At 36.4% G+C, this 27,911-nt stretch overlaps 2 protein-coding genes across 5 annotated transcripts in view; both read left to right on the top strand.

Annotated features, from left to right (window-relative positions):
* LOC139689250 (annexin B10-like) overlaps positions 1 to 13,049 on the top strand; it is a 148,131-nt gene extending 135,082 nt beyond the window's left edge. For all 3 annotated transcript variants that reach the window (XM_071586312.1, XM_071586303.1, XM_071586299.1), the window contains exons 5-8: positions 2,261 to 2,333; positions 9,164 to 9,337; positions 11,723 to 11,904; positions 12,786 to 13,049. In XM_071586312.1, coding sequence (XP_071442413.1) covers positions 2,261 to 2,333; positions 9,164 to 9,337; positions 11,723 to 11,904; positions 12,786 to 12,836 — 480 coding nt within the window. In that variant the 3' untranslated portion in view covers positions 12,837 to 13,049. The remainder of the gene's footprint in view (positions 1 to 2,260; positions 2,334 to 9,163; positions 9,338 to 11,722; positions 11,905 to 12,785) is intronic.
* Positions 13,050 to 18,561: 5,512 nt separating this feature from the next.
* The window catches only part of AnxB10 (Annexin B10), a 48,101-nt gene continuing 38,751 nt past the window's right edge, over positions 18,562 to 27,911 (top strand). Inside the window, exons 1-3 of one of the 2 annotated variants that reach the window (XM_071586297.1) lie at positions 18,562 to 18,648; positions 18,947 to 18,995; positions 20,646 to 20,825. In XM_071586297.1, the coding sequence (XP_071442398.1) occupies positions 18,984 to 18,995; positions 20,646 to 20,825 (192 nt within the window). In that variant the 5' untranslated portion in view covers positions 18,562 to 18,648; positions 18,947 to 18,983. The remainder of the gene's footprint in view (positions 18,649 to 18,946; positions 18,996 to 20,645; positions 20,826 to 27,911) is intronic. The other variant, XM_071586298.1, reaches the window with a different exon arrangement.

The raw sequence follows: 27,911 nt of genomic DNA, 5'->3' as shown, positions 1-27,911 counted from the left end.
AGGAGCCGTTGATGCGGCGTACGAAAGCGGTTGCTGGGTTTTGTTTACCGTTGTGTTTGGATGTTATTATGGGAAAGAAAGAAATAATTTCATTTGCTTTTTTTCCATAGGAAAATATTAAATTAGGACGAAGTATTATCGCGCATTCACAAGAAATATTAATATTCAAGTTACGTCCACTGGGACATTTTGTATTTTTACTTCCTCTAATAACATTTTAAACCGCTGTGGTTCTAAAATAAATGGATTTCAATGGAAACGCGAGTTATGATATCATCAGACTATGCTTCCATCAGTTTTTTACGTGTCCGTCCGCGTGTGTGCGATTGGTATTTCGTCGACACGACGAATCAATTACTATCAAGAATCCGAATATTTATATTGGCCATTTTGATGAAGGGGTGTTCGAACGCATTATGTGTGACCGAGGATGTTTATCCATTCAATATGCCTGGTAACCAAATGTTTGTTTTTAAGGCTTATTTATGTGAACGTTGATGGTAACTGACGTGTGTAGAATGGACTGGCATGCAATATGGGAGATGGTCCCAAACTTTAGGTAACGGAAAACCTTTTCCGTGATTAAGAAAGGGAATGATATATTCCTATAATTCCGAGGAAATCGTTGCTTGAGTAGAAAACTGTACGAAGACAGGCGCAAGTGATTCATTAACGTTGGTCTTTATTTAATAACCTATTGAAACATTCTTTAAGTCATCTGAAAATGTATCGAAATATTTAAAAACGTTGCCTAGTCCCAGTTTTTAACACTAGTTATACCACAAAAATGAATATAGCAATGTTCTGCCCATATTTTATGCTCGTATGGGAAAAGCGAGAACTGAAATATCTCAAGGAAGGACATTTCTTTCACTTATTTTAAGCGAGTGGTACCAAGCGTTAGATTTTGCGAAATAACTCTCCGCCTCCCATCTATTAACGCAAATCGAAAAAAGCATAGTGATTTTGAAAGGGATATATGAAATCCGATGAAAGGAAATACTTTTATTATGAAGTTTCGAAAAAAAAGTTCACTTCTTTTACATATATGCGTGGCTACTGGTTCATAGAGTAGACTTCCACCGGGTGTTGTACGAAATGCGTACAGCCTAAACATCCTGGCGCAAAGCATCGTTATATATGTATAATTATTGAAAACATTGCATTAAGTTGTTATTTATTTAGATCGTGTTAACGCAATCACTCATTTGTTTCCATTTTTTTTGGAGTCTCTTAAACTTGGCTTAATTGCCTTACCAATTTTTTTTTTTAAGAAATGCTTTCTCTCTCTCAAAGCGAAAATTTAGTTTTTTTTCGTCAACACAATAATATGTTTGAAAGTCTTATATTTAATTTTCCAAAATAAAATAGCGATTGAAATTTTGAAAGAAAACATTAAATCGAAGCCTACGAAAATATGTAATTTAATTGGGGAAATATTGATACCACTTTCATTTAAAACTATCATTTCAAGGTATTCTATTTATTTTACGGATAGGTATTGAGCAATCTTCAACGACTATTATATTTCTAAGTATTATGACAGTTTCCTCTTCCTTTTGCCCTACATTATCTCTTTCTTCATTTTTTCATAACTTTTGCCTGCCTTTCATACTATCTCAAAAGCCTTCCTGTACTCTCTTCCTTCCTGTACCTATCTCTCCCTTCTGTCATGGCCTTATCAACCAACATTCCATTATCTTTCAATATTTTGGCCATCCACTTCCTCTGCCTTCATCGGATTATCCCCCCTTGAGCAACTTCCTCTCTTTACCCAACCTCAGTGTTTGTCATTCTCCCTGTCAAACTTACCTGTTTCCTAAATTCTCCACCACACCCAAATTTGAAAAATCTATTTAATATATAAATAAAATATATAATCTTCTTTTAAAATCATCGGACATGCTGTGAATAATTGAAAATTAAATCATTTTATCGACACAGAAGTTCCTATAAGCTTATGTTGAGAATTATTTTATTTTGCGATCATTTAAAAATAAAAATAAAATATTTGTATTGTAACCATTGGGCAAATTTTAATAAGTAGAGTATTAAAAAGCATAGTCGCTATCAGAGAATTGATCAATTATGCCTAAGTCATGTAATCATTTCTTTATAAAGTACTTTTATTCATATATACCACAATCATTTGGTTTTTTATCATGCTGTAATTTCTTTACTTTCTTTTATGATCACGTAATCATCATGGTCTACATTTTTTCCAAAAACTAAAATTAATTATTAATTTTCTTACATTTAGGAGGCAAGAACAGAGTGGGGACCTCTGGATGAAAATAAAGCAAAGAGGGATGCTGAAATCCTTTACAATGCAGGTAAGCAATTGAAAAACTTATGTGAAAAGTTTTGTACGTAATTATTCTTGTACAGAGGAAAAATGAAATTCCAATCATAAACTTTTGTACCTGAGTGGAAGGCAAATTTGAAAAAATATCAATCAACCAATCAGCATCTGTGGCAAGAAAAATAATGACTAATGTGTATCCTCTTCAGTTTTATGTCATTACTTTCAATTTTGAATTCATTGAGTGTCAGCAAACTCTCACCTCTCAACTCTCACAGAATTCATTGAATTTCTTTCTCTCTCTCTTCACAAAATATTATATGGAATTTGATCTGAAAATCAAAAGAAGTCATCCATCCACTTATTTAAAAGCTACATCTTGGAGGTCATTGAAAAGATTTATATCCACCATCTCAAAAAAGGAAAGACTTGCACATGAATGCTCTACATGAATAAATCAACTCACAGTCTAGGATCATGTGTAGATTTGATTATCAATAATTAGTATGTTCAATATTTATCTCCTCAAATGCCTCAACATATGGTCAAGGTTGGTATAGATGAGTTTGTTGAAAACAATTCAAATGGGAATCCCAATAGAGTCTGACACCAGAGTTTCCTTATCCCAGAGCATCCACTCCAGTAGTGACTAGTGTTAACTAGAGCAGGGGGTCCAATACGGCTTAGTATACTTCATTATCTTCCTCTGTTTGGGGTATACCTCAATAAAATTGTTGTACACAGTTATCGCTGCATATAAACTACAATGCACACAGCCATTACATGTTGTAAAATGATTTGTAATAATGATACAATGTTACACAATGATTTAAATAATTATGTTCCTAGGTTATTGTGATAGGTATGTTGCATAACTATTTACATAATGATTGTTTTGCAACAATTATCTGACAAGTGCTCATAATAACCTTGTTCGATAATTATTTGCATTATTGTTGCAATATACATTTGTTGTCCATGTTCATATTCATATAATTCTAAGTGTACAATTGTCCAAAAAATCCAATCTATTTATTCATTACATTGTTATATCAGGTAGGTATTGAACGTAGGACAATGTTAATATATTACTGCTATATTTCTTGTCAGAATACATTCATTCCCTCTTTTTTGCCCCACCAATGCTTAAGGTGTACTTGCATTTTACTAGCCTGACTGTCTCTTTGTGTGGTTTCAATCCATGGTCCCCTAGATGCCCTGTTGTTGGCTAATTCATTGAAGGTCTTTTGTATTTCAATGGAAAGGTCCTGTTCTACCCTGAGATTCTCATCTATGGGTCTGAATTTTATCTTTTTTTGGTGTAGATGATAGTTGTAAATCTTTTTTTCCCTTCCGACTAGGTCATTTGCTTCAATTTGGCTCTTGTTGATGTCTGATTCACTGTAGATTTTTCTGCATTTTTCTCAGAGTGCCATCCTGAAATATGGAATACTCTTTCCTTGGCCTAATACTTGTCTTATCCTGCTGCAAATGGTTACTGTTTATTCACAACATCTAGTAATGCAGTAAACCCAATGCATCTTGACATAGAAAGTCCCTCAACTCAATTCTACTACTCTAGCAGCTAGTGTTAGTCATAACAGGGTGCCCAAAACTATAGATTGGTGTACAATGTCAATAATTGATGTTTCAAGGATGCTTTTTGAAAGTTGAAGATTCAATTAAAATATTCTCCAGCTGAATGCACCCAGATTTTGGGTTTATCAAGGAATTCATTAAGTTATCATAACTATAAGCTTAGATACCAAGGCTGGATACAGGCAGTCACTAATTATGGTAGCCCCATGGGTTGTGGTGTCTGCTGTAAGGGAATTTTTATCATCCAAATGAATATCTCTGGGCTAGTTTAATAATGTAAGCAGTGCATCGTAGATAACATGTTCTAATATTAAGAGAAACTTTTTAAATAGTTCTAGACTTAAGTGGTGGTTGACCAAACCTCTCTCCTAGTTTTTTTACTATTCTTATCACCCTTAGCACTTCATTAAACAAAGGAAGAGTAATTAATACCTGAATGTTTGGAATTTTAAATGATAAAGGTATGAATCCCATTGGTCAGAACTAGTTCATTCAAAATTTAAACACATAATTCAAGGGAAGATTTGAAACGTGCCAGTGTTTCAGAAAGGGCCAGACATACAATGATCCTCTCAATTAATAGATATAAGAGTATTTCATGAACCAAAGATAATATATGCAAGTAAATGATTTTTATTATTATTATTTATTTGGTAGTCTACCTTACAGTAAAGGTAGGCTTTGGATGGACACAATGCTAATCCCCGTACATTTCATAGCCTCGTCCAAAACACTATTTGACATTTGACATTACATTAGGCCCCTCTTAATATCTGAATACTTCCTTCCTTTCTTCATTCCGTCCAACATCCCTATCCTATTCCTGCCCCTTCCTCATTTGCCCAACATTCTCCCTTCTATCACAGTCTTTAACATCTCACTGCCAGTCAATGTGCTTTGCATTCATTGTTTTTTGCCTCCTTAGGATTTTTCCCAGCAATCCCCTCTTACTATGCCTTGTGCCTTTTTTTTTATTTGAGAAAATGATTTAAAAAACTAAATTAATTCTATCTCTATAGGTATACACTACATTTTCAACTTATAATTTCAAGGAAATGCATACATTATGCTACTCAATACTGATATGGCATAACTGCTTCTTTAGAAATCACTGCACTAGGTTTCCTTGAGATGTAGCATGAGGGTGGTTAACCCCAAAAAAAAACAAGATTCAGAGATTAAATGAATTACTTCATTTTCCAGTTCCATGGCAATACATGCTTTCTGTAGACGAGAGGCCGGAGGAGGATCATATGACAACAAGAGACAGAGAAAGTTCAATAGTGGGAAGTAATTCAAATCCAGATATATACCAAAGGTGCCATGCTAGGCATCAGGATATCTCATATTGTTATACTCCATATTATCTAGATCTCTCAAGTTCATGTATTTATTAGAGCTTTGCCGACAAATACATTAAACCTTCCAAAAGATGCCAACCATGGAAAGTTGTCGTAGTCTGTTTTACTTTCTCTCTCTCTTACTCACAAACGAAAAACACCTCAGTCAAGTATGTGTGGGGATGAAAAATTGAAATTTCTCTTGATGCAAGTGCATCCTATGCTAAAGATCCACACTTAAGAGAGTTTAGCAAAAAATATTTTGTATCAACTGACGGATGCGAATGAAAATACAGTTTAAAAAACTTGAATATACGCAAGGCATAGTCCAGTCTTGGCGAAATTTCTTCCTGCTTTGTCAGAAGGAAACAATAAAATGGGAAGGGTAGTGAGGTAGCTGAGTTTAAACATGGAAGAATTAAATATTGGCCCCTCTCCCCCTAATTTTTGAGGGAAATTTAGAATATTGTTCACTTGCGACCACTCTTTTTTTGTTTTATTTTGGTCAATTTCATTTGTTTTTATTGTTGGGAGAGCCATCACAGCTGCTTTGCATTCGTGATGATTGTATGGTTATTAAGTTAAAAATAAGGATGAGATATTTCATTTGCATAAAAAGATATCATGCAGTAATGAATGTAAGTGAAATTTGATACTAATGTCTTCCTGCATGGACAATCTACCTCCCTCCTTTATGGAGTGCATTTGCACAGAGATTGATTCAATTGATAAATTATGATTCCAATGTGGTGTTGTTATACAATTGTCAAATAATGATGAAAATTCAATTTATGTTTCCAACACAAAAAGTTATGGTTAAACACTGAGGGGTTCATATATATTTAAAATTATTGCTTCAAAAAAAACAACTTTGTACTTAATGGGGAGCCTACTTTAACAAACAATATCCACCCACTCAAATTAAAAATTTTTACTACATCTATATTTCGGTATTGTGTTATTCTTTGTTCAAATATTTTTACGCTAACATTTTCCTTATTTTTTATTGCTGTAATGCAAAACCAACTCCTGCCTCATTTTTTTTAAATATTAATCATTATGTATTGAAATATTTTCAGTTATCTTGCTTATAAATGTGTATGGATTGCTCATTCCATTTTATGAACTTATTACCCGTTAACTAATAACTGATAGAGCACTTTGAAAATTCCTATTTATTTGCCAATATATTTAGAAATATATATATATATATATATATATATATATATATATATATATATATATATATATATATATATATATATATATATATATATATATATATATATATATGCTTTCATAGACGTAACACGGAAGTGCCGAATAGTACAATACACAGTAACACATAATATAGAAACACAAAAAAAGAGAACACTCACACGTATTTTCTTGATATTTCGACGGAAACAATCCGTCTTCCTCTGAAGATGTAGAAGTAATGACTGCTGGAATTGTTGAGGTGAGGGGTGCGAGAGAAAGGGAAGGGGGCCAGGGGAAGGGGAGAATGGGAGGCGAAGGAGGGGTGAAAGGAATGGTTGGGGAGAGGAAAGGGAGAGGGAAGGGGTGGAAGTAACAGTTTTAGGCCACTCCCATCAGTGAACGACATTGAGGCCCGGATGCTGATAGGCCATACAGATGTAAATGAAAGCCAATTCAAGGGTTTTTAATTCTATAGGGTTATCGGATGTGGGAAGGGACGCTAGGACGGAAACATTGTAACACTGGTTGAAGGGGGTATTATGATGGGAAGCATGTTTAGGGATGGGGAGACCCGCGGATGGGGAGGAGGGATTGCACGAGGCGCGGTGGTTATTAATCCTAATGTTAAGTGGTGTGGAACATTGGCCTATGTAAAAGGACGGGCAGAGTTTACAGGTAAGAAGATAAACAACATTCTTGGAAGTGCAAGAGGAATAGGGGAAGGGCGGGAGAGAGTTGAATGGTGGGATGGAGTGGGGTGGAGTGGTGAAAAGAGGGCAGGTTTTGCATCTTGCTCGATGACATGGAGTGGGTATGGCTCTGGGTGTGTGAGGGGATTTTGAGAGTGGCCTGGTGGATTTGAGGATATCTGCTAGGTTGGCGGGACGTTTGAAGGTGACAGAGGGGCAATTGGGGAGAAGGTTGGAGGAAGTGTTGTGATTTTTGAGGATGGGGAATAGGTCTTTGAGGATGACTTTGAGAGACTGAATGCCTGGGAAGTAGGTAGTACAGATTGAGAGAGGCTGGGAGTCTGTGGTTGACGCAGGCTTGGGGGTGTAGGAATGTTTAAGTATTTTTTTATGGAGGAGAGAATCAGGGTATCCACGTTGGAGGAGGGAGTGGTGAAGGTTGTTAAGGTATTTGTTAAGGGATTCGGGATGGTTGCAAATGCGGTGACCGCGGATAGAAAGAGAGTAAGGGAGGGAGCGCTTGGTATGGGAGGGGTGACAACTGCTGTAATGAAGGTATTGCTGCTTATTAGTAGGTTTGGTGTGAACAGAGGTAAGGAATTTGTTGTTGCTGAGGGAAATATTAACATCGAGGAAGGTAATCTGAGAGGATGAAATGGTCGAGGTGAAAGACAAAGATGAGGAATCATTGAGTTTGGAGATGAAGGAATTGAGGGAATCTATGCCGTGTGGCCATAGTAGAAAGATGTCGTCAATGTATCGGAGCCACAGGAGAGGTTACAGAGGATAGTTGGAAAGGAAATTCTCTTCCAGGACACCGAGGTGGAGGTTTGCATATGAAGGGCTGAATCTGCTACCCATGGCACAGCCCTTTATTTGGAGGTAATGGTTATTGTTGAAAGAAAAGGAGTTGCGGGTATATATATATATATATATATATATATATACATATATATATATATATACATATATATATATATATATATATATATATATATATATATATATATATATATATATATATATATATAAGGAAAAGGGACAGGAGCACACATAGAGGACGAACACAATAGAGGTGGGGAAGGCGGAATCGAACGGATCATAAGAGTAAAAATATTTCCTTGACCGGGACTCGAACACCGGATCTTTCCACTTGCGGGATGGATGCTTTTAACCACTTGAGCTATCGAGGAAACGTAATTTACCCTGAGATCTGTGGGTCTAATATGTCGCCTAGCACCCCGATTCTTTCGCCAAGAGATGGCGTCAGGGGGCCGTTTCACCCACCAAAGGAGAAATAGACAACACACAAGAGGAAAGGACAGTGGGTTAGAATTCATACAACATCATACAGGAAAGGAACAGTGCGTTTCATGGCACGCATAGCCAGAAGAAAGAGATGAGCCACATTGCACGCACGCACTGTTCCTTTCCTGTATGATGCTGTATGAATTCTAACCCACTAACCTTTCCTCTTGTGTGTTGTCTATTTCTCCTTTGATGGGTGAAACGGCCCCCTGACGCCATCTCTTGGCGAAAGAATCGGGGTGCTAGGCGACATATTAGACCCACAGATCTCAGGGTAAATTACGTTTCCTCGATAGCTCAAGTGGTTAAAAGCATCCATCCCGCAAGTGGAAAGATCCGGTGTTCGAGTCCCGGTCAAGGAAATATTTTTACTCTTATGATCCGTTCGATTCCGCCTTCCCCACCTCTATTGTGTTCGTCCTTTATGTGTGTTCCTATCCCTTTTCCTTATATCTGTTTCTATATAAATGAGTATTTGTTCGCCGTTTGGCGGGATTTTGTGTTTGAATGTGTGTGTATATATATATATATATATATATATATATATATATATATATATATATATATATATATATATATAACCACTTTTTTACTCAAAAATTTAATGTCATTGATAAAAAACATTAAATAATTGTAAGCCATAAGAAAAAATTGCTTCAATATCTTTTCGTGGAATCAACTTTTGTCAATTTACTTTACCAAATCTTTTGTCTCTTTTTTTCCAGGTGAAGGTATGATGGGAACTGATGAATCAGTGTTCAATTCAATCTTGGGTCATCAAAATCCTAGACAGTTGAGACTTCTCTTTAAGGAATATGCAGAAATTGCTGGGAAAACCATTGAGCAATCAATAGAAGACGAAATTTCTGGTTCCTTGAAGGATGCCTTATTAGCTATTGGTAAGTTTATGCATACATGTTGTAAAATACTTACTGCTTAAATAACAATGAAAAAAATTGAGTTATATGCTTGTGGTTTTATCGATGAAAAAATCTGCCAGTCAACATCATCATATAGTCTGACTTTATCACAATCCATTAATTTATGGTTTGACATTTCCATGTAGCAAAGAACCTCATATTCAATTGCACCCACTCCAATGGATGGTCACCTAACTGACCCAAATATCTCTTGTATTGGAGTTTTCTTCCTATTACACCACAACCACAGATTGCATATAACATTTTTTTATCAATGTAATTGTGTTTCATCGTTACTTGTACGTAAATATCATTTGTTGAGGAATGTTCACTTTAGGAATAATTCACTTATTATATCTACTTCTTCCAGAGAGCATTTTGTTTTTCATTTGGTATATATCTGCTCTGAAAGATTGGATTTGGATGGACACAAATCTGGCATCAGACGCTAAAATCCATTGATCTTCAATTCCACAAACATTCTACCTCTCATCATTCTCATCCATTATCCTGCCTGTCCTTTTCCTCCTCTTATCTCATCTACATAATGTTCTCTCCCTTGACTCCAAAATTAAGGGATGTGGGTACAAATCCCAGTCAAGGAGAATGATTTTAACACTTTCAATTCGATGCATTTTAATGCAGATTTACAGATGACTCCATTTAATTAACTATCACACTACCTCCCACGTTTTTTTGAAATTATCGGAAAGAAAATAACTTTTTGTTCAAACATTGGCTGTAACCTCATAGCCTGTGGAGCAACACGCACAAGTTCAGTTACTTGTGACATTTTATGTATGGTATTTCATCTTGACATCTTGTTCCTTTGAAAAACCTCTAGAAGTTAACAGTGAAAAGTGATATCCAGGAAGTTTAATTAACTGAAGCACTCGGCCAGATATCAAGGGATCTGGGTTTGAATCCCGGTCATGGAAAATAATTTTTACACATTGAAATGGCTGCATTTCTTAAATGGTTTAATCAATTTCACAAAAACTTTTTCATATGCACAAAGTTAAACCTGAACAACAATTGACTCAAAATTAAGACAAATATTCAAAGTGAACCACATTTATTTACTACAAATTTCTTATTCTACAATATGGAGTGACTTTGATTACAAAAAAAAACTCTAGGCATGTCTCTTAGGAATGCAAAAACAGCTTGGAATTCATGGCTGTCAAAGTCGTTAAGATGGAGTGCCTGTATATGAGTGAGGAAAACCTTGTAAAATTACATACACCCTTGTCAGGGAAATAAATCCTAACCATAAGTCAGAGATATCTGTAAGTGATTATTATCATTTGTAGTTTATCATTAAGGTAAGTTTTGGATGGAGCATGAATATCTCTGCATATCTGAGGTGAGGTAAATCTGACACCTGAAAGTACAGTAAACTAATTCATTTCAGCATACTTCCTTCCTCTTAATTCCATACAACATCTCCCTATCCTATTGCTGTCCCTTCCTAGTTATCCCCTCTATATAATACAGTCTTCAACATCCATTTCCTAATTGCAACGCCTCGAATCTATCTTTCTTGCCTCCTTTAGATTTCTCCCAACAATTCTCTCTCCTCCTGTCTTACCACGTCTCACACAAATTTGTTAGTTTTCCTATCCTTAAAGAGAAGTAAGTTTCTCTCTATTTCTTAAAAATGAAAGTTGTATCAAATCATTTATTTAATCATTATATATAATGTATGCAGGTCGCAGTAGTCCAGTGGGTAGAGCGTTGGACTACTGATCGGAGGGTCCCGGGTTCAATTCACGGGCTAGGCACTCTGGGCACCTGCAACTCCACCCAAGCTATGTGATTTTTTGGGTACCAGATCTCCCTGAGAAACCATAACCGGCACAGGGAAAGGAACTGGCCCCCTACCCTGATGTGTGAATTTTCACACGCCGTACATGGCTTAGTACTGGGTGAACTCTACAATCACCTACCAAACCAACCTTCGGGTTGATTACTGTGTTTATGGTTTTATATAATGTATATATTGGAGAGTAAAGCTTATGTTGAAAATTCTTTGGAATAATGTGGTTGATTGGAACATCATTCAAACAGATCCCTTTGGGAGGCAGTCAGGGACAGAGCAAGGATGTTTTACCTAAAGCACTCTCCCTATTGATGCAAATTTATTTTTCCTTGATAATTCAATTAAGGTTCAATCGTATTCAATCATCCAACAACAAACCTGAAACAACATTTGAAAATAAATTATCCTTTTTTTTTGACTCCCAAGGTTAAAATTCTGGTTGCGCAGACATAGTCATAAGGAACAAATTTTAATGGATAAAATAATTGTACTGGTGTGTAAAATGTCCCAGAGACTTATGAATTTACTTTTATTTTTTCCAGTTGAATGTGTTCAGTGTAGGCCTGCCTATTTTGCCAAGAGACTGAACGCAGCAATGAATGGATCTGGAACAGAGGACAAGACCCTCATTCGAATTATCGTGAGCCGTGCAGAAGCTGACCTTGGGAATATTAAAAATGAATACGAGCGTCTCTTCGACAAGACACTCGTCAGTACCCTTGAGGTAATGAATGTGATTTCTAATATTTATATAATGTCTAGTGCTCTGATTTCAATTGAATAGGTCAGCATTCAAAGTATATATGATTAAGTTGAAATAATATTCAATAAACATTCAGAGTATAGCTCTGATTGTATGTAATAACCTTTAGGAAGATTTACTCTTAGGTAATGGGTTAGGAACCTCTGTTGGATATACAGGGTGCGGCAACATAACTTCCTTTTTTTCAATTCAAACTTGCATTGAAAAAAGGAAATTATTTTGCCGCACCCTATATCTCACTCCAAAACTTAAAACCATGCATGTATAAAAATAACCTGACAATTGAAATTCTCTGAATAATTTTAAAACGGAAAACTTTTTCTGGTCTCCGACTTTAAATATGACTGTTTAAATGATTCAAGAATTTAAATGGAATTATAATATCAAATTGCAATAATAAGGCAGTTCATTACCGAACACATTAATAAAGTAATGTCCTTTATCTCAGTAGCATGAAGTACTATGAAAAATGACCTTTCTCTCATTAAAATTTACAATATTATATTATACAAAATCAATTATTATGTCATTTTTATTACAAGCATAGGGACTGTTATACAGAGAGAGAAATCTGTTGTCAATTCCTTGAAGCGTCCATTAAATCCGTATCAGTTAATTTAACATTAATAAAATAAATGCATAAATTAATCATTTGTACAAACAGATACAATATTTAATATGTCCTCTGCCTCTAAAGCCAGTACTCTTCTTCTCTGGAAGTACCAAGGTTTTTTCACTTGTTGTTTCTAAGGGACATTCTGATGAATAATAATGTGATATATTGCATTCTAAACTAATGTCTTTTAGATGTTTCAATGGTTTCGTTAATATTTCCCATACAGGATGAAGTGACTGGCTACTACAAAGCAGCTCTCTTGGCACTACTTGGTTGAGGAAGCCTTACACCAAGATAAAAATTGAAATGATGTGTTTTCCTGCCTGAGCAAGCTATGAGTAGTCTGCTTTGATTGGGACCAGCACACATGGAGAGTTATCTTTCCCCTGCACTGTTAATTACTTGTTATATTTTTGGGGAGTAAAAGCTGTTGCACAATAATGGTTAATAATTGTATATTCAATAAAGAGCTTTTTTGCGCTGTGTATAATTTTTCTCTCATTCCTAATGTGTGAAATTAAAAGCTTTTGAGTTTGAAATGTTTTAAATGGTAATAAGTCAATTAAGGCATGGATGTGACCATCTATATTGGCAATAAGCATGGGCATGCCACATTGAAGGAAAGGACAAGAGATGTTCTCCTAACCCCAGGTATTTGTTTGGCAACATCCTAATTAGTTGAGTTTTTGCTAGGGTGAAGTACAATGAGGTTGAGCACCTTTCACAGTTGTCATTAAGACATAAACCATGAAGTAGATAGCAAATTGGGCTCTCGTGAAGTTAACAAAATGCCCAGGAATTCATTAGTGGATTCTCAAATTACTTTTAACAGAAAGAATAGCCACATGGGTGGGATTGTCTCCCAAAAAAATAATTCTATAAGTCTAAAAAAATAAATTTTCAGATGAGAAGTTTTTACTCCTTGAATTTTGACTCCAAACATCCCTTCTTTCAATAAGTATCACAGATTAATTTTTTATGGACATTGATGATGGTCAATACTGAGAAATTTACCAAAAAAACCAAAAAAAGAGGGCAAGTGAGTGTGCGATTGGAAGAAATTTAACTAGCAAATCAGGTACTGTATGCAGTGAGTGTACTTGGTTCAGGCGAATCTGAGTTTAAAATGCTGTCCATTGAGGGAAGAATTTTCAGCATTGGATTTTATTGTATTCCAACAAATCAAAACTATAGACATGTAAGCGAGCTTGCCTTGTGGAGGAAAGGAAATTGACTTCTCTTCTTCCAATCTTCCCTTTATTCTTTTCCTTCTGGGCAGATGTTTATGTTTGTATCCCTTACAAGTTAAGTATTACCTTCCCTATTAAATCAAGATAGGTCTCCTTTAGTCGGATGGATTCTACTAGTGAATGAATACCACTGGTTTTAGGCCATTAACATCACCAATATAACATTTAAAACTTAGACTTTTATTCAATGAAAATGACCCAAAGTGGATGATTATTTTTGGTAGGAATTTCTCTGTGCAACCCTGCTATGACAAAAAATACAGCAGGGGTTTAAGGACGTCTTATAATCATGATGACCAGCAGAGATGTCGGCTTGCATCAAGGCTCTTTGGATCTGAAATCATGCATTTAGGTTGGGGGATGACTTCATTCCCAATAAATATGTGGTTTCTCACCTTCATCTCATACCATAGATTTAGACACCCAAAGATTCACTGCGAATTGATCTCAGACTAGAATAGGTTAGAATGGGTGATAAATTTCCCCATTTGAATTAATGTTGAATAGTTTTCCAAGATTCAAAAGTATCATTCCCATTGCCAAATAACTATTGCCTTTATTAAATGAAGAATACAATGTATCTTTTCACTGTCCTTTTCACGTACAACTAGTTTCAACGCTCAAGCATCATCATCAGGTACAAATTAATCAAGTCACAGTCCATTTATATACCATTCATTAGGGAGAGGAGGGGTGGGTGAGAGGGGGGAAGAAGGAGGGGAAAGAAAGTGGGGTTACGATCGGCGTTGATGGGGAGAGGGGTGTTAAGCATAAGGATATGTGATTGGTGGGTTCACAGTGGGGTGGGGGGTTTGTTGGGTCTTTCTGTGAGGGAAAAGGGTACTTCCAGGATTGGAGAGAGGTATTCAAACAATAAATCGTTAACCAAATGACCCATTTTTAAATTATTCCTGATTTCCTGCTCTTCCCACTTGTCCATCCTCATTCCTTTTCCCATCTGGTGTAAGAGTTCCGGGTTGAAATCACTCCCATGATTTTCTTCCCACAGATGCTTGGCGAAGTTTGATTGCTAGAGGATTGCCTTGATAATCTTGAGGTTTTAAAATGACTATCATAATTAATTTGATGGATAAGTATTATGGGAGACATAAGATGAACTTTTGAGCCATAGATTTTGACACTATGCAAACATTTTTCTTTTAGGATTGATGAATGTACTGATTAGTATGTACTCGAACAAGACATAATTAATAAATGACCTACAATGACATTACGATTATTTCCTGTATTGAGCATAACCAACAGTTTTAGTCACAGCTCCCTCCCCTTCATTACTGGCTTAGCCATTATGTCAGCCCTCTCACTCCGCCTGCCCAAAGAGACAGAATGGAAATTGAGTTAAGGTAATTTATTTTGAAGGATTTAGTTCAAGATGCCTTATTTACATTTGTAGGAGAATAGGGAAGGTAGGGAATCAAAACTTCAAATTTAATGACACAATAATCACGAAACAATTTTCTCCGGTTATCCCATGGATGGATGACCAGGTTTGAGAAGATGATCATTAATGAGGTCCATATTATTTAGCTAGAATTTAACCCATCTTTCAAAAAGTCCTGGGACTTATTGAACGGGATATTATTTTGGGGATGCGCAAGGTATAATTTACATCGACTACCTTGAAAAGGGAAAATCTATCAATAGCGACTATTACACTGAGTTATTGGTGCCTTTGAAGGGCAAAATCGCAACAAAAAACGACCGCACATTAAGAAGAAAAAAATCATCTTTCATCAAGACAATTCACTGTGCCACAAGTCAATGAAAACAATGGCCAAATTGAACGAGTAGGGCTTCAATCTGCTTCTCCAGCCACCATACTCTCATAGATATAGCCCCCAGCGACTACTGGCTGTTGGCTGATCTCAAAAAGATGGGCTTCAAATCTGCTTCCACGCCCATCATACTCTTATAGATCCAGCCCCCAGTGACTACTGGCTGTTTGCTGATCTCAAAAAGGTGCTCCAGGGAAAAAGATTTGGCTCGAATGAGGAAGTCATAGCTGATCAACTGAAGCTTATTTTGAGGCTAAGAGCAAATTGTTTTACAAGCATGGTATCGAAAAGTTGGAAAAGCGTTGGAATTAATGTATAGCTCTTGAAGGTGATTATGTGGATGAATAAAAACAAATTTAACGAAACAAATGTTGTTTTCTTAGTTAGTCTCAGGACTTATTGAACAATGGCTTATGAAGGTAGTTGTACATACGTACAAAGAGAAAGTGCCTGCAACATTTTTTTCAAAACATATCAACACAAATTTCATGAACTTAAGACATATAGTATTTCAGTTTGAGCCCACATTGAAATTAAATCCAATGAAATTGAATAAAACACATATGATCCTCACCATGTTTTCAATAAAAACAATGTATGCCTGAGCATTTAAAGAGAGTAAAGTGAAGATGAAGAGTATTTTCAAAAGTAAACATGCCTAAAACAAGATTTAAAGCTACATTTTTACAAAATCAACCTCATAATACACAAGACATCAGGGGTGGGTGAACATCCTTGTATTCGATTCAAGGAACTGTTGGTTCAGTTCTTTCCTGATTAGGTTTTCATCCATCCAAGGGTTCATGGCTTTATGATTTGTCAAATGTTTGCCTGGCTGGGAAAACTCAAAATAAATAAATGCCTAGAACTTCATGTATTTCAAAAAGGACACTCTGAGCACATGAAAATTAGCATTAACAGAGGGAAGAATTGAATACTGAAGTCAACCAATCTGTAAAGGAAAATGATGGTTGTTCTTTCTGAAGGCTAATATCTGATCTTTCATCTTTGAAAGTTTTTGTGAAGTTTGTGAATTTTGTAAAGTTTAAATACTTAGTAGAGTTGACTTACATCAGCCAGAAAACAAGTCATTGGATACTTGAAGACATGCTAGCTATTGTCTGTAGTTGTGAAGTTAAGTATATTTCAATAGCCAATGGTAAGAAACTCTAGTAATGTTATTTCGGTCAGCTGGTGACCATCAACAGGCAGAGGTAACAGCTTGACAGTAAGATGATGTCAGTACCAAAGCATTGTTCGATGATGTCAAATGTCACTTGACACTGAATAGTGCTATGGTACAGACATCTTCTCACTGTCAAGCCCTTAGCTCTCCCCAATGATGTTAACCAGCTAATCAAAATAACGTTGTTGTAGCTTTCCAAGTTTCTTACTGTTGGCTATAGGCATTAACCTAACTTTGCATTGGGTAGTTGGTCAATATTCTTGGACAAGTCAACTTACTTTAAATCTGATAGAGACGGAAGAATATCATGAAAATCACAGTAAATAATCAACCTGAAGGTTTTGATCGTTGAGATAAGAGCTCATCAAATTCCCAACCCTTTATTTTATCTGAATTTTACACATAAACAGGGTAGGAAGACAGTTCCTTACCCCTATACGAACTGTGGTTCCCCAGGAAAATCTGGTACCCAAAAAAATACTTGCAGCTTGGGTAAGGTCAAGGGTACCTGAAGAAATCACCTGGAATTGATCCTAGGTCCTCCATTTACAATTAACCACTGAATTACCATGAATTTTAAATGTATGAAACTGAAGGAAATTATTTGGAATTCAAATAATTTTCCTTCTGCATATTATCTGTAATATGTATTTTTATTTTTTGGTAGTGTTCCAATTAAAGTAGGTTTTAAATGGATTCAGGGACCAAGGCATTACTACATTTTTTAAACTCTCCCTAAAAAGATATCATTTGAATCTCTACAATAAAATAAATATTTTTTTAGTTCTGCATTCTATCTCCATTCTGTGCAGCTATTCTTTCCCACTCTCTAACTAACTTGTATAATGCTAACTCCTATAATACAGTGTTCAACAGTATATCAACAAATGTATATGATATAATGAAATAATTATCATTCAGAGTAATTGGTAACTTGATTTTTAGAACTTTGTTACGCATGAAACCCCAAACATTGAAAAAAATCCCAAGTGCCTATGTATATGAATTGTACTAGACACTAATCATCTCATTTGCATTAAATAGAAGGAATAGAAATTAGGACTCAAATGATGAACAACCTAAAAAAATAAGAAGTTATCCCTAAGTATGTACCAATAAATCTTGACACACATACATGTTTCTGAGTATGGTTTGCCTGGTTAGTTCCCAAAATATGACTGACATGTCTTATGAAAGATAAGAACTTTAATGACAGTCATTCTAAACTGCTTCTCCCTGTCCTTTTGAAAAAAAGGTTTCAAAACTGAACCAAAATACCATTAGTCATGGGTGAGGTAAACGAGTATAAAATTTTATAATGCACTTGCGTAAGTCCATATGCTTGAAATACTAAGAAATTATATTATCGTAAATAAATGAGTCACTTCTCATTACGGAGAAATACCGACTTCAAATAATACACTAGTCTGTAATATAAGTCTTAAATATTATAATATTTTGTAGGGTGGCATTCTAATTTTATGGTAAGTGATGCAGCACCTTTCGGTTGGACCATAATTCCATTTCAGATTACCCACCTCATAAGAGAGCATCTCGTCATGGATAAACCGCAGATACTGGCATCTGTTAATATGAATTTAAACCTAATATAGCAAAATTTTGAAATATCCATGCGATATTTGAATTTTAAACTCATAAAACTTTGCAATTAATTAGCTTTGCATCGATAAATTCATTCCCTGCATCACAGGCAGCGCCACATTTTCAGAACTACTGCGCGCTTGCTTGATGACATCACACAACCCATTTATAAGGTCAGTCGTGAACTTGACTCCGTTCAGTGAGGTACGTCTGGGAAGTTGGCAGGGTTAGCGGCGAGTAGATCTTTGGAAGTAGGTAAGTTCTGCCAAATCGCTACAGATTTATTAAGAGTATGAGGCTTTTGAGCTCATTTGATTGTAAACACGTCTTGTGCGACTATACAATATTCGTATTTCTCTCAAATCAAGAGTAATCTTCTCTTGTCTTTGCATTATTTTTCCTGTGCCCGGCTTTCCCCCTCCCTTCTCTTTGACAATCAGCTTTTATAAATAGACAGCTTTCACTGCATTTATCCTTACGCATCGATGTTCTTTCCCCATTCCCCACCACTTCAAAGGTAGCATGCCACTTTAATGTTTACCGTTTGTTTCAGAAACTTTGCAAGAGGATTTCGAACGAGACCGGTCGACATGGATTTCATAGTAAGTCTCAATTTTTGTTGAATTTACTTTGAGAGGACCCCAGTTGATTTCGTTTTAATTAGAATTAAATGTGCTTGAATGAATTGGAAATGTTTTGGACTAATTTGGGCAACAAATGCTGAACGTAAATCTGTTGAAAATTAATATTACTAATTTATTTTCTGTCCCTTTATTATAACCATTGCGTAACCGTATGATAAGTAGGGAATCAAACATATGGGCATACCCAATAAAATGCCATCGCACATAATATATAAGGAATCATGAGTAACTTGTACAATATTTTAAATAATACCACATGTTTTGGATGATATTTATCATAGCGATGACAAAGTAGCAGCAGTAGGTATCTAGTTATGGAAATATTCAATTTATTGCGGCAGTGTGAGACAATGAGGGAACGATATCATACATTTTGATTCCTCGAGCAATTTCCTGTGGGAGATCTGTGAATTTATACGTTGTCTGTTCTTTTGATTTAGGATACTTAAGCTCTAAGATTTCCCCATATTTCAAAGTTAACATCACCATAGATTCTCAAAAGATAGCTCTTCTACAAGGGTTTTTGAATACGCGTTGATAATATTTCTCGCCAGGGAATAATTACGTGTATACTCATTCTATAGTCAGTAAGTATTCAAACTACAGAGATTCTGTAGATTATTCAAACTGTAGATTCTTTCTTAAGTCGGAATTATTTATATAATATTTACTATGCCATTATTAATACGCCACAAAAAACCTTCGTTCTAATTGGTGTTATGCCCTATAAAGTGCCTTGTGCTCATTGCTACTGAAGGTTTCCTACCTGGTTTGTTCTCTAATTAATGATTTTTACCGAGTGCATACATAGATCTTTGACCGGCGAGTTGTTATTCTGCTGGAATTTAATTCAAAATTTAACACTATTGTAGCAGGGCAGCATGTGATGGACCTCCAAAAGCGCGCCATTACTAGAAACAGAATAGTGACATTTCAATTACTACGTTTCAAATTACAACCTGTTGCATAATTGTTGTTGGTATCTGAAATCCTAGCTATCGATTTGTTTATTTGAGGTTCGTCTCCGTGCAGTGGACGCGGTTTGGTTTGTTATCGCTGTTGAAACCTCAAATCACCGAAGGGATAAAGAGAACACATCATAAATTTAAACAAATCGCATGCCGTAGTTTCAGTGCAGGTCAAATTAACCCATTTGCAAGGTCATTGCAGAATCTTATTGCACGCACGCAAATCGATTGTTTGGTAATTTCACTATGTAATAAGGTACTAGACAAATGACCCATTTCTGATACCAAATGACACTTTTTCTAAATGCGTTAATTTCCTGAGATATGGCATCGAGTGAGCTTAGTATCGGGCTCTATCCATTTGATTCATAACATTCATTTCTATCGAACCCTCATCAGTTGTATGCAGCAAAAGAAAATCATGCAGGTAAATGCCATATCTGAGAGATGCTTACTCTGTAAATTTTCGGACTTGCTATTCTTTATTTTTATTCCTTTTTAAATTATCGCAGGATGAATCGTATAGGTAAACTTGTCAATAGGAAATTATCAAGTGTTGTTGGATAACAGAAGCGACAAAGTTGCCATGGTTCCGGATAAATATTTAGAGCTGCACTAATTGTCGCGTCTCTCTCCGCAGACGGCTAACCCAACAGTTCGTCCATGCCACGATTTCGACCCTGCCGCCGACGCGTTGGCGCTGCGGACCGCAATGAAGGGCATGGGCACCGATGAAGACGCCATAATCGCCATCCTCACTCAGAGGTCCAACAGCCAGCGCCAGCAGATCGCCAAGTTCTTTCTGGAGGACTACGGAAGGGTAAGAGGGGCGACACGCCCATGTAGTAATGTCTGGCCCATGATGCCACGTTGCCATTCACACATCGCCGGGCTCTCTCGTACGAGTCACGGCATATCCCTCTCCCTCCCTCTCTCTCTCTTCCCATCTCCCCCCATCCGCCGCAGTCACTTCCGCCAGCTCAGCGCGGCGGCGCCCTCTTTGGCTATTCAATTCTCTCTGCACGTGTTTCTCTCTCTCGCCCGCATCTATAACTTTCCCGCTCGAATGTTTTCTGATTCTTCGCACTCTCTCTGACCATTTCTGCACTTCCCCCCCACCGTTATTTTCATTCCACATCTTCCTCACACCCCCGACCGCTGCTAGTTGTTTTTTTACGGCCGTAGAGTTGGTGAGAGGGTGTGGGAATCACAGCACGTCGCACTTTTAATGCGGAATGTTTGCGTACATGTATGCATGTTTGTGTTCGCGGAAGGTTGGTTTGAAATGAATTTTCTGTTTGCTTGTGTATTTCGAATCGATTCGAAAAAGATATTCATGTTCTCACCAAAGAATCATGTGCCGTAGAGATGCTCTCATTATGATCCTTCAAAAATTTTACTGAAGTCAAGGTCGGGCTGTCAACGCTTAAAATACGCCGACATTATAGAAGTTTTTGTGGAACGGCTTTTTTATCGAAACTTTATGAATCTCTCGTGGTTGTGAAAATTGAAATATTTTAATGAGGGAACGGAGGAAACGGCTGAAGTGGAGATTGATGGGAATTAATTTTATAAGATATTCGTACAATCCCCCTTGCCATGATTGTTTTTCAGTCAATGAGATGTATAGCCGTCACGTGGATAACACATTGGCAAATTATAATGCAATGATGCGAATTACTTCAATTCTTTATCACAATAATTGTTAAGATAAATGAGACTCAAGGAGATCGTAGCAATTTGCTCCAACTCGCAAATTTTTCTGAGAAAGGAACATGGCTAGGGTCTTTTATTGGTGCATTTTTCTTAACCATTGAAGTCGTTCAGATCTCCTCTCATCATTGATAATAATTATGGGCAATAGTTTGGACAAAAATAAATATTTTCAGTATTTTCCCTCCTTTAATGAGTGATTAATCTTTCTTATTCAAACCTCCATCTGAACCCTTTTGTGTGTGTAGTTTCTACCTCCGGATGCTTCTGCGCATCAATATAGGCGATGCACATTTTGTAGGGGAGGGGGTTTGGGCGTCCCTGGCAAGGGGGTGCTAGGGTTTTATTGGCATCTCCTCCCCTCGGAACTTCCTGGGGGGGAAGGGGGGCGTGGCGCCTGGAAGTCGGGTCTCCCTTCCCATCCATCTTTTTCCTTCTTCGCTTCACCCTCCCCCTTCCAAAAGCTCGTTATCTCTTCCTCTTTCATATTCCATCCTAACCCTTCACCACTTCCCGCAATCACCCAAATGAAAACATGGCAGGGAACTTTTTATCTACCCCCTGAATGGTTCTGCTTGCGTTGATAACTCATGTATGTGAATTACTTGAATTGAGAGAATCTTTAAAAAATGTCCGGATAGAATTTAAAGGAATGGTGACTGATCTTTTTTAGGAATGGTTCACACTCGTTTGATGTTTTCGCTACACGGAAAAATTCCACCATAACTATTAGCATATCATCCGAGTGAATTTCACGCCTCGGTTATAATTAATTCGGGAAATGTGGAAATCGAAGTGAGGCGAAGTGTGTGGAGAAAAACCCATCTCGATTCTTCATAGTGAAAAATTAAATTCAGGTCAAAGCAAAAACAAAGTAGCAGGGTTGATGGTTTCTACTTAGCAAACTATGAATTTAGTAATTTTCTTTGAACGAAGCTCCAGTATGGCCCAGAAGACCAATGAAGAGTTGGCCACCCGTCGATGTTCTAATCCGAGTTCTCTCTTTGGAAATTCCGCGCTAGAGATGGCTTAAACACAGTAATTTTCTGTTCAGGCTGACTACCAGGATGAATTACGGTAATTTTCTGTTTTAATCGTAGTACAGTCAATTAAGATGGACAATTAGTGTGATAAAGGAATAGTGGTAGCTACAGCTGTCCCGCCTAATTAACTCGTGTTATTCGAAAGTTAGCGTGTTTAAAATCATGCATGGAAGACCAATACGAGAGGAAGACTTAGTAATTCGATTTTCTTTTGTCGCTACATTAGAAATCCATAATTACGCTCATGATAATTATCTTCCTCAAATGTTAAGCCTCTCTTTCTAATGCTTAAATGGCAATCAGACTTCATTCGCGAAATAAAACCGGGATAAATATTTATAGAGATGTCGTTTCTTGGTGAATAAAAGTTAATTCTACCTAAAAATTGCAGGCGGAACAAACTAAAGCAGCCACATCATGTAATCCACGCTCCGTTTCGTAACTCAATTAACATTTTGAATTTATGAATTTCAGTTTAAAATATTTATAAATGAAATATTTACCTCGAGGCATTTTTTTCGCGCATAATTCGATGTACGCTGTGAGCACAACTGTTCAAATTAGTATCGTGATTATGCGCCGTAAACAATGTTCAACTGTTTCGCTTTGCCTTGGAGACGACGATGTTATTGGTGTTTAATTTTGAGAGTATCGTCATGAAGTTTATTTATCTCAGTCTTAGGCTTTTGGTATATATGTTAATTAAAAGATGCGCGAAAAGTTGATATATAAGATTTTTTTTGAAAAAATATCTGTCAAATGAGTTTTCTTTTAAAAATTGTGGTAACCTTCAGACTGGCCAATCTTTAGTCGAGAACATTTCATAGCGCCAATCAATCAATACCGCTCCATTTTGGCTCACGTTTGATTGGCAATAGAGTGGTTACTCTGAGCCAGGTCAGATTGTAATAAGTTAGGATATCTGCTCGTTGGAGAACCATGGGATCAATTTGGTTTTCACAGGATATTTTCATTGCTTTCGCAAGAATGTTCTCATTTTCTGTAAACAGTAATTACTTACACATTCCCACAATGCTGGAATGTAAACTTATTGTCGGATAATGAAAGAAAATATTTTCATGAAAACCTCATTCTGTCCTCGACATGTTTCCTTGGAAAAAGTCCGCACCACATCATCAATTACCTGCCCTTTTCCCACACAAAGCACTCTGAATCAATACTAATCATTACGTCCTCATTCCACAATTGTGTTTCATAGTGTATCGGTGGTAAGAATCGTACTTAATTATTACCTTTTCAAATCAAGAGAACCCTTCACTTAATCTGATACTGAAATTATTGTTCCAGTATGCTCTCTCATTTAATTGCTAAATACTATTGAGGCCCTTTCGGTAAGGGTACTTTCGTTTTATGGGTGCGTGAGTAATTTTGATATGATAATGATGACGTTTATGCGCAACTCATAAATATTATTACACCCTACTGATAGTTTTTTAAGTCTAGAAGCGAATTATTGCCCTTGATGTAAATCTATAAAACTAAGACAGCGAGACTTTCGTATTGGCAGATAGGCTCATTTGGCAAACTACTTATTCGAATTCACAGTAAGAAAGAGTTTAACTCACCTTGAATCCAATTCTTATATTAACCACCCCTATATTTTTCTCTGTGGTTGAATAAATGACTAACTTCGCCATCGATACTTTGGCAGCTGAAATCCTGGGCTGAGGTTGGTATTTTGGAACACACAATTTAATAACTTACAGGATTAAACGTGAAAATTCTGCCTGCAGTTAGATATGGAAACCGTATTGAAGATTATTCAAACATTTTAGCATTATGCGCGGGATATTTATTGACTCCGTTGCTCAGATACCGTTACTAATTACTTAAACAAATGGCCGGCGTCCTCCAATACCCCGCCTGCCGCATGCCCTTATTGCATCACGTTCGTTGTGATAAAGGTTACTCATACTGAACTCCTTCGTCCGAATCAGTCCCCTGTCCATTGTTCTCCCCACAGCGACCCGCACCTGCCTCATTTTCATCAACTCATTTGGCGATAGCAGTTCTTTTTATCCGGAAACTACGTCGCTTCACTGTCATGTGAAATTCGTACTTCCACGTCGCTCGTTGCGGAATTTGTGCCGTTTGGGATACCTGTAATCTTAATGACGAGGATAATGGGAAATCCTACGCTTACTCATGCGCAAAGCGTTTGTCATTTATTTTTGTATGTTAATATTCGCGTGTTCGAATCACCCGCCATCGCGGCCGACGCAGAAAACACGCCGGTAGGTACGCGTAGTCAAAAGTTTCGTTCGATAATTCTGTTGGGATGTAGACGTTTCGTTAATGTTGCGAGGTAAGGAGAGAAATGTTGGTGTGGACTTCGATAATTACTGGACGGGGGGGGGGGGTTTGGAAAAGAATGAATGTTTGGGGAGTGGGATCTCGCATTAGATACAACCTCGACGCCGATTACTCCGGAAGCTTCCCCGGTCATCGAACTCTACCGATGAAAATAAAGGAGTTCAAGGACTTTCGGACATTTTTCGCCGCTCTCGCCTCTTCGCTGCAAGAGCTTGACTGGTAGTGCAAGACCTGTTCTTGTCTGACTCTCGTTCGATTCCGCTCCACGAGTCGTCTAGCGGCGCCAAGGTCGAGCGTACGTACTCGGCTGCCCTAGTTGTCTGTAATGTCCTCCGGAGTTCATTATTTAAATAATTGAAATTCGGAAATTTTACGTATACTCGCCGCAATTCAAATTGTTGGACACTGTTGAAAAACTAATGGTCTTTGTTTTTCATGGTCGATTTTCCTCAACTTTTCCTCCTTATAATGGCGTCATCTCTTGCCCTATAATGCTCACGATGCTTTGCGATACCACATCCCTCAGTAATAAGGCCGTTTTAAACGGTCTTATTTCAGCAATGCAGTCAGGATGCTCAAAATATCGTTCAAAAGCGGAAATCGAACTCGATGACTGAGTTGATTTTATATTTTCATTAATGAAAACGGAAATAGAAAGAGAGGCTACCGATTGTTGGGATAAATATTATTTTTGTGGAAGACCATTTTGTCTTTGTTTCAAACAGGAAACTCCAATTCTTTTTTCATTATATCTCTTTTTCGTCTTGTGGATTGTATACGTTTGGTAAATCAACATTCTACCTGAGACCCCAGCCATTTCCTCGTCAGAACTCTGAATGGAATTTGACATGACCACTACTAAATGATTACTTGAATCCAAGCGTAAAAATTACCTTTGACGAAATCTAAACCAAAATGTTCCCTCATGTAAAGTATCGCATCGAAAGTACAGATTTCAGTAACTGAAAAAGCATCGCGTAAAACAGCCATTTTATAAATAAAAAGACTTTTCAGGCGTAATTTTGTGGAATATCATGATTAATTAAAAATTGGCAATTTTCCACAAAATAAAAATTTAATACGCCCGGTTTCAATGTATTAAATGTATTTCAATGTATTTTCGATGTATTAATGTCGTATTAAATCTTATTTTGTGGAAAATTTCCAATTTTTAATTGATTTGAGCCATTTTATGTTTTCCGTATGTCCTGAAATAAAAGCGGAATTTTCAACGGATTAAAGCATCAATATAAGCAGTCCCTTTTGATTTTTTTTGACAGAAGAAAAACATATTAAGTCCATTTAATTACAATCCGACCAATTAACATTTAGGGAGTTATTGATTTCACACAATTTCCATGCTTGTCTTCACACTTCGAAGTCCGGAAGCAATTCATAACCTCGAATGAAGGAATAAAAGGCGTCAAACTCTTTCGGGAAATGAATGTCTTTCACTGTACGCGACAATGAACGAGGGAAATGGTGGATAAAGTTACACGGAACTGATCTTAGAATGCACGACGTTCCCTTGCCTTGTTCTCTGAACTTGCTTCGTCCCTCTACGCATCATGCGCAGATTTATCAAGAAGAACGAATGAAGTCTTCCGTATGTAATGGAACCAAATGTCATCATGTGTAGCCACTGTGACCCTCGTTTTGAGTTTCGAGCGGACCGCAGGGAGTTTCTTTATATTTTTTGTCACGTGTCTTGCATTCCCGGATACAGGGGGAGGCAGGAAACAAAAACTTTAATGGGTGTAATACGAGGACAACGTCACTCGCCCTGTCGCTACTCGTGCTGAAAAAAAACGATGATTTTATAATATTTAGCTACTTCCTTTTTAAAATACATCTTTCCAAGCAACATCTTAATAACATTAATATTCATCATTTAAAGGCGGAGCCTAGTCATTGCAGCCATTGGTCTCCATTGACGTTCTTTTCAGTTCATTGTAGGTTGTTACTCTCATAGTACTTTGTATATCATCTATAAATTTCTTTCATGGCTTTCCTCTTCTTTTTTTCTATTATTTTCACCTCCATTAGATTTTCCAGGAAGTTATGTCTGGGAACAATTCCAACAAAGTTAATATTCCTATTCTCCATCCCTTTAAATTAAAAATTATCTCCATTTTCTTTCCTCTTTAATTTCTCTCAATACTTCTATGTTGCTTTTCTTGTCCATAATAATATTAACATATAATAAATATATATAATATACTGTAGATATATATTATATATATTGTATATTTTATATATACATATTTATTTTTATCTAAAGACATTTGTTTAGTCATTGACAGCTGTCCAGAAAGATATCAAGATATCGATCAGACACTGGCATAAACTTATAGCATTATTATATGTTAATATTATTACTATGGACAAGAAGAGCAATTAGAAGTATTGAGCGAAATTAAAGAGGAAAGGAAATGGAGATAATTTTTATTTAAATTTTTATTTTTGTTTAATTTTATATATACATATATATATATATATATATATATATATATATATATATATATATATATATATATATATATATATATATATATATATATATATATCAACCTGATAGAGGTTGATACGAGCGATTTGAATTCGAAAATTGTTCTTCGTTCAAAAATTAGACTGTTATATACAGGATGACTACATTTTATCGTTTGAAAAAGCTCTTCAACTTCTCGCTCTTGAACAAAATGATCGTAGCAAAAAAAGCGTTGCAGTTTTAGATTTGACTATTTTTTATATAGTTTAGTGTCGGTATGTGTATTAGGTGATTTATGTGAATTTCGTTCCGAGTCGAGTGATAATCA

Source organism: Hetaerina americana, unplaced genomic scaffold (assembly GCF_022747635.1).
Source record: "Hetaerina americana unplaced genomic scaffold, ioHetAmer1.1.p SCAF_1, whole genome shotgun sequence".
Lineage (NCBI taxonomy): Eukaryota > Metazoa > Arthropoda > Insecta > Odonata > Calopterygidae > Hetaerina > Hetaerina americana.
Note: the sequence above shows the minus strand (reverse complement) of the source record. Positions and strands in the feature narration are given on the sequence as shown.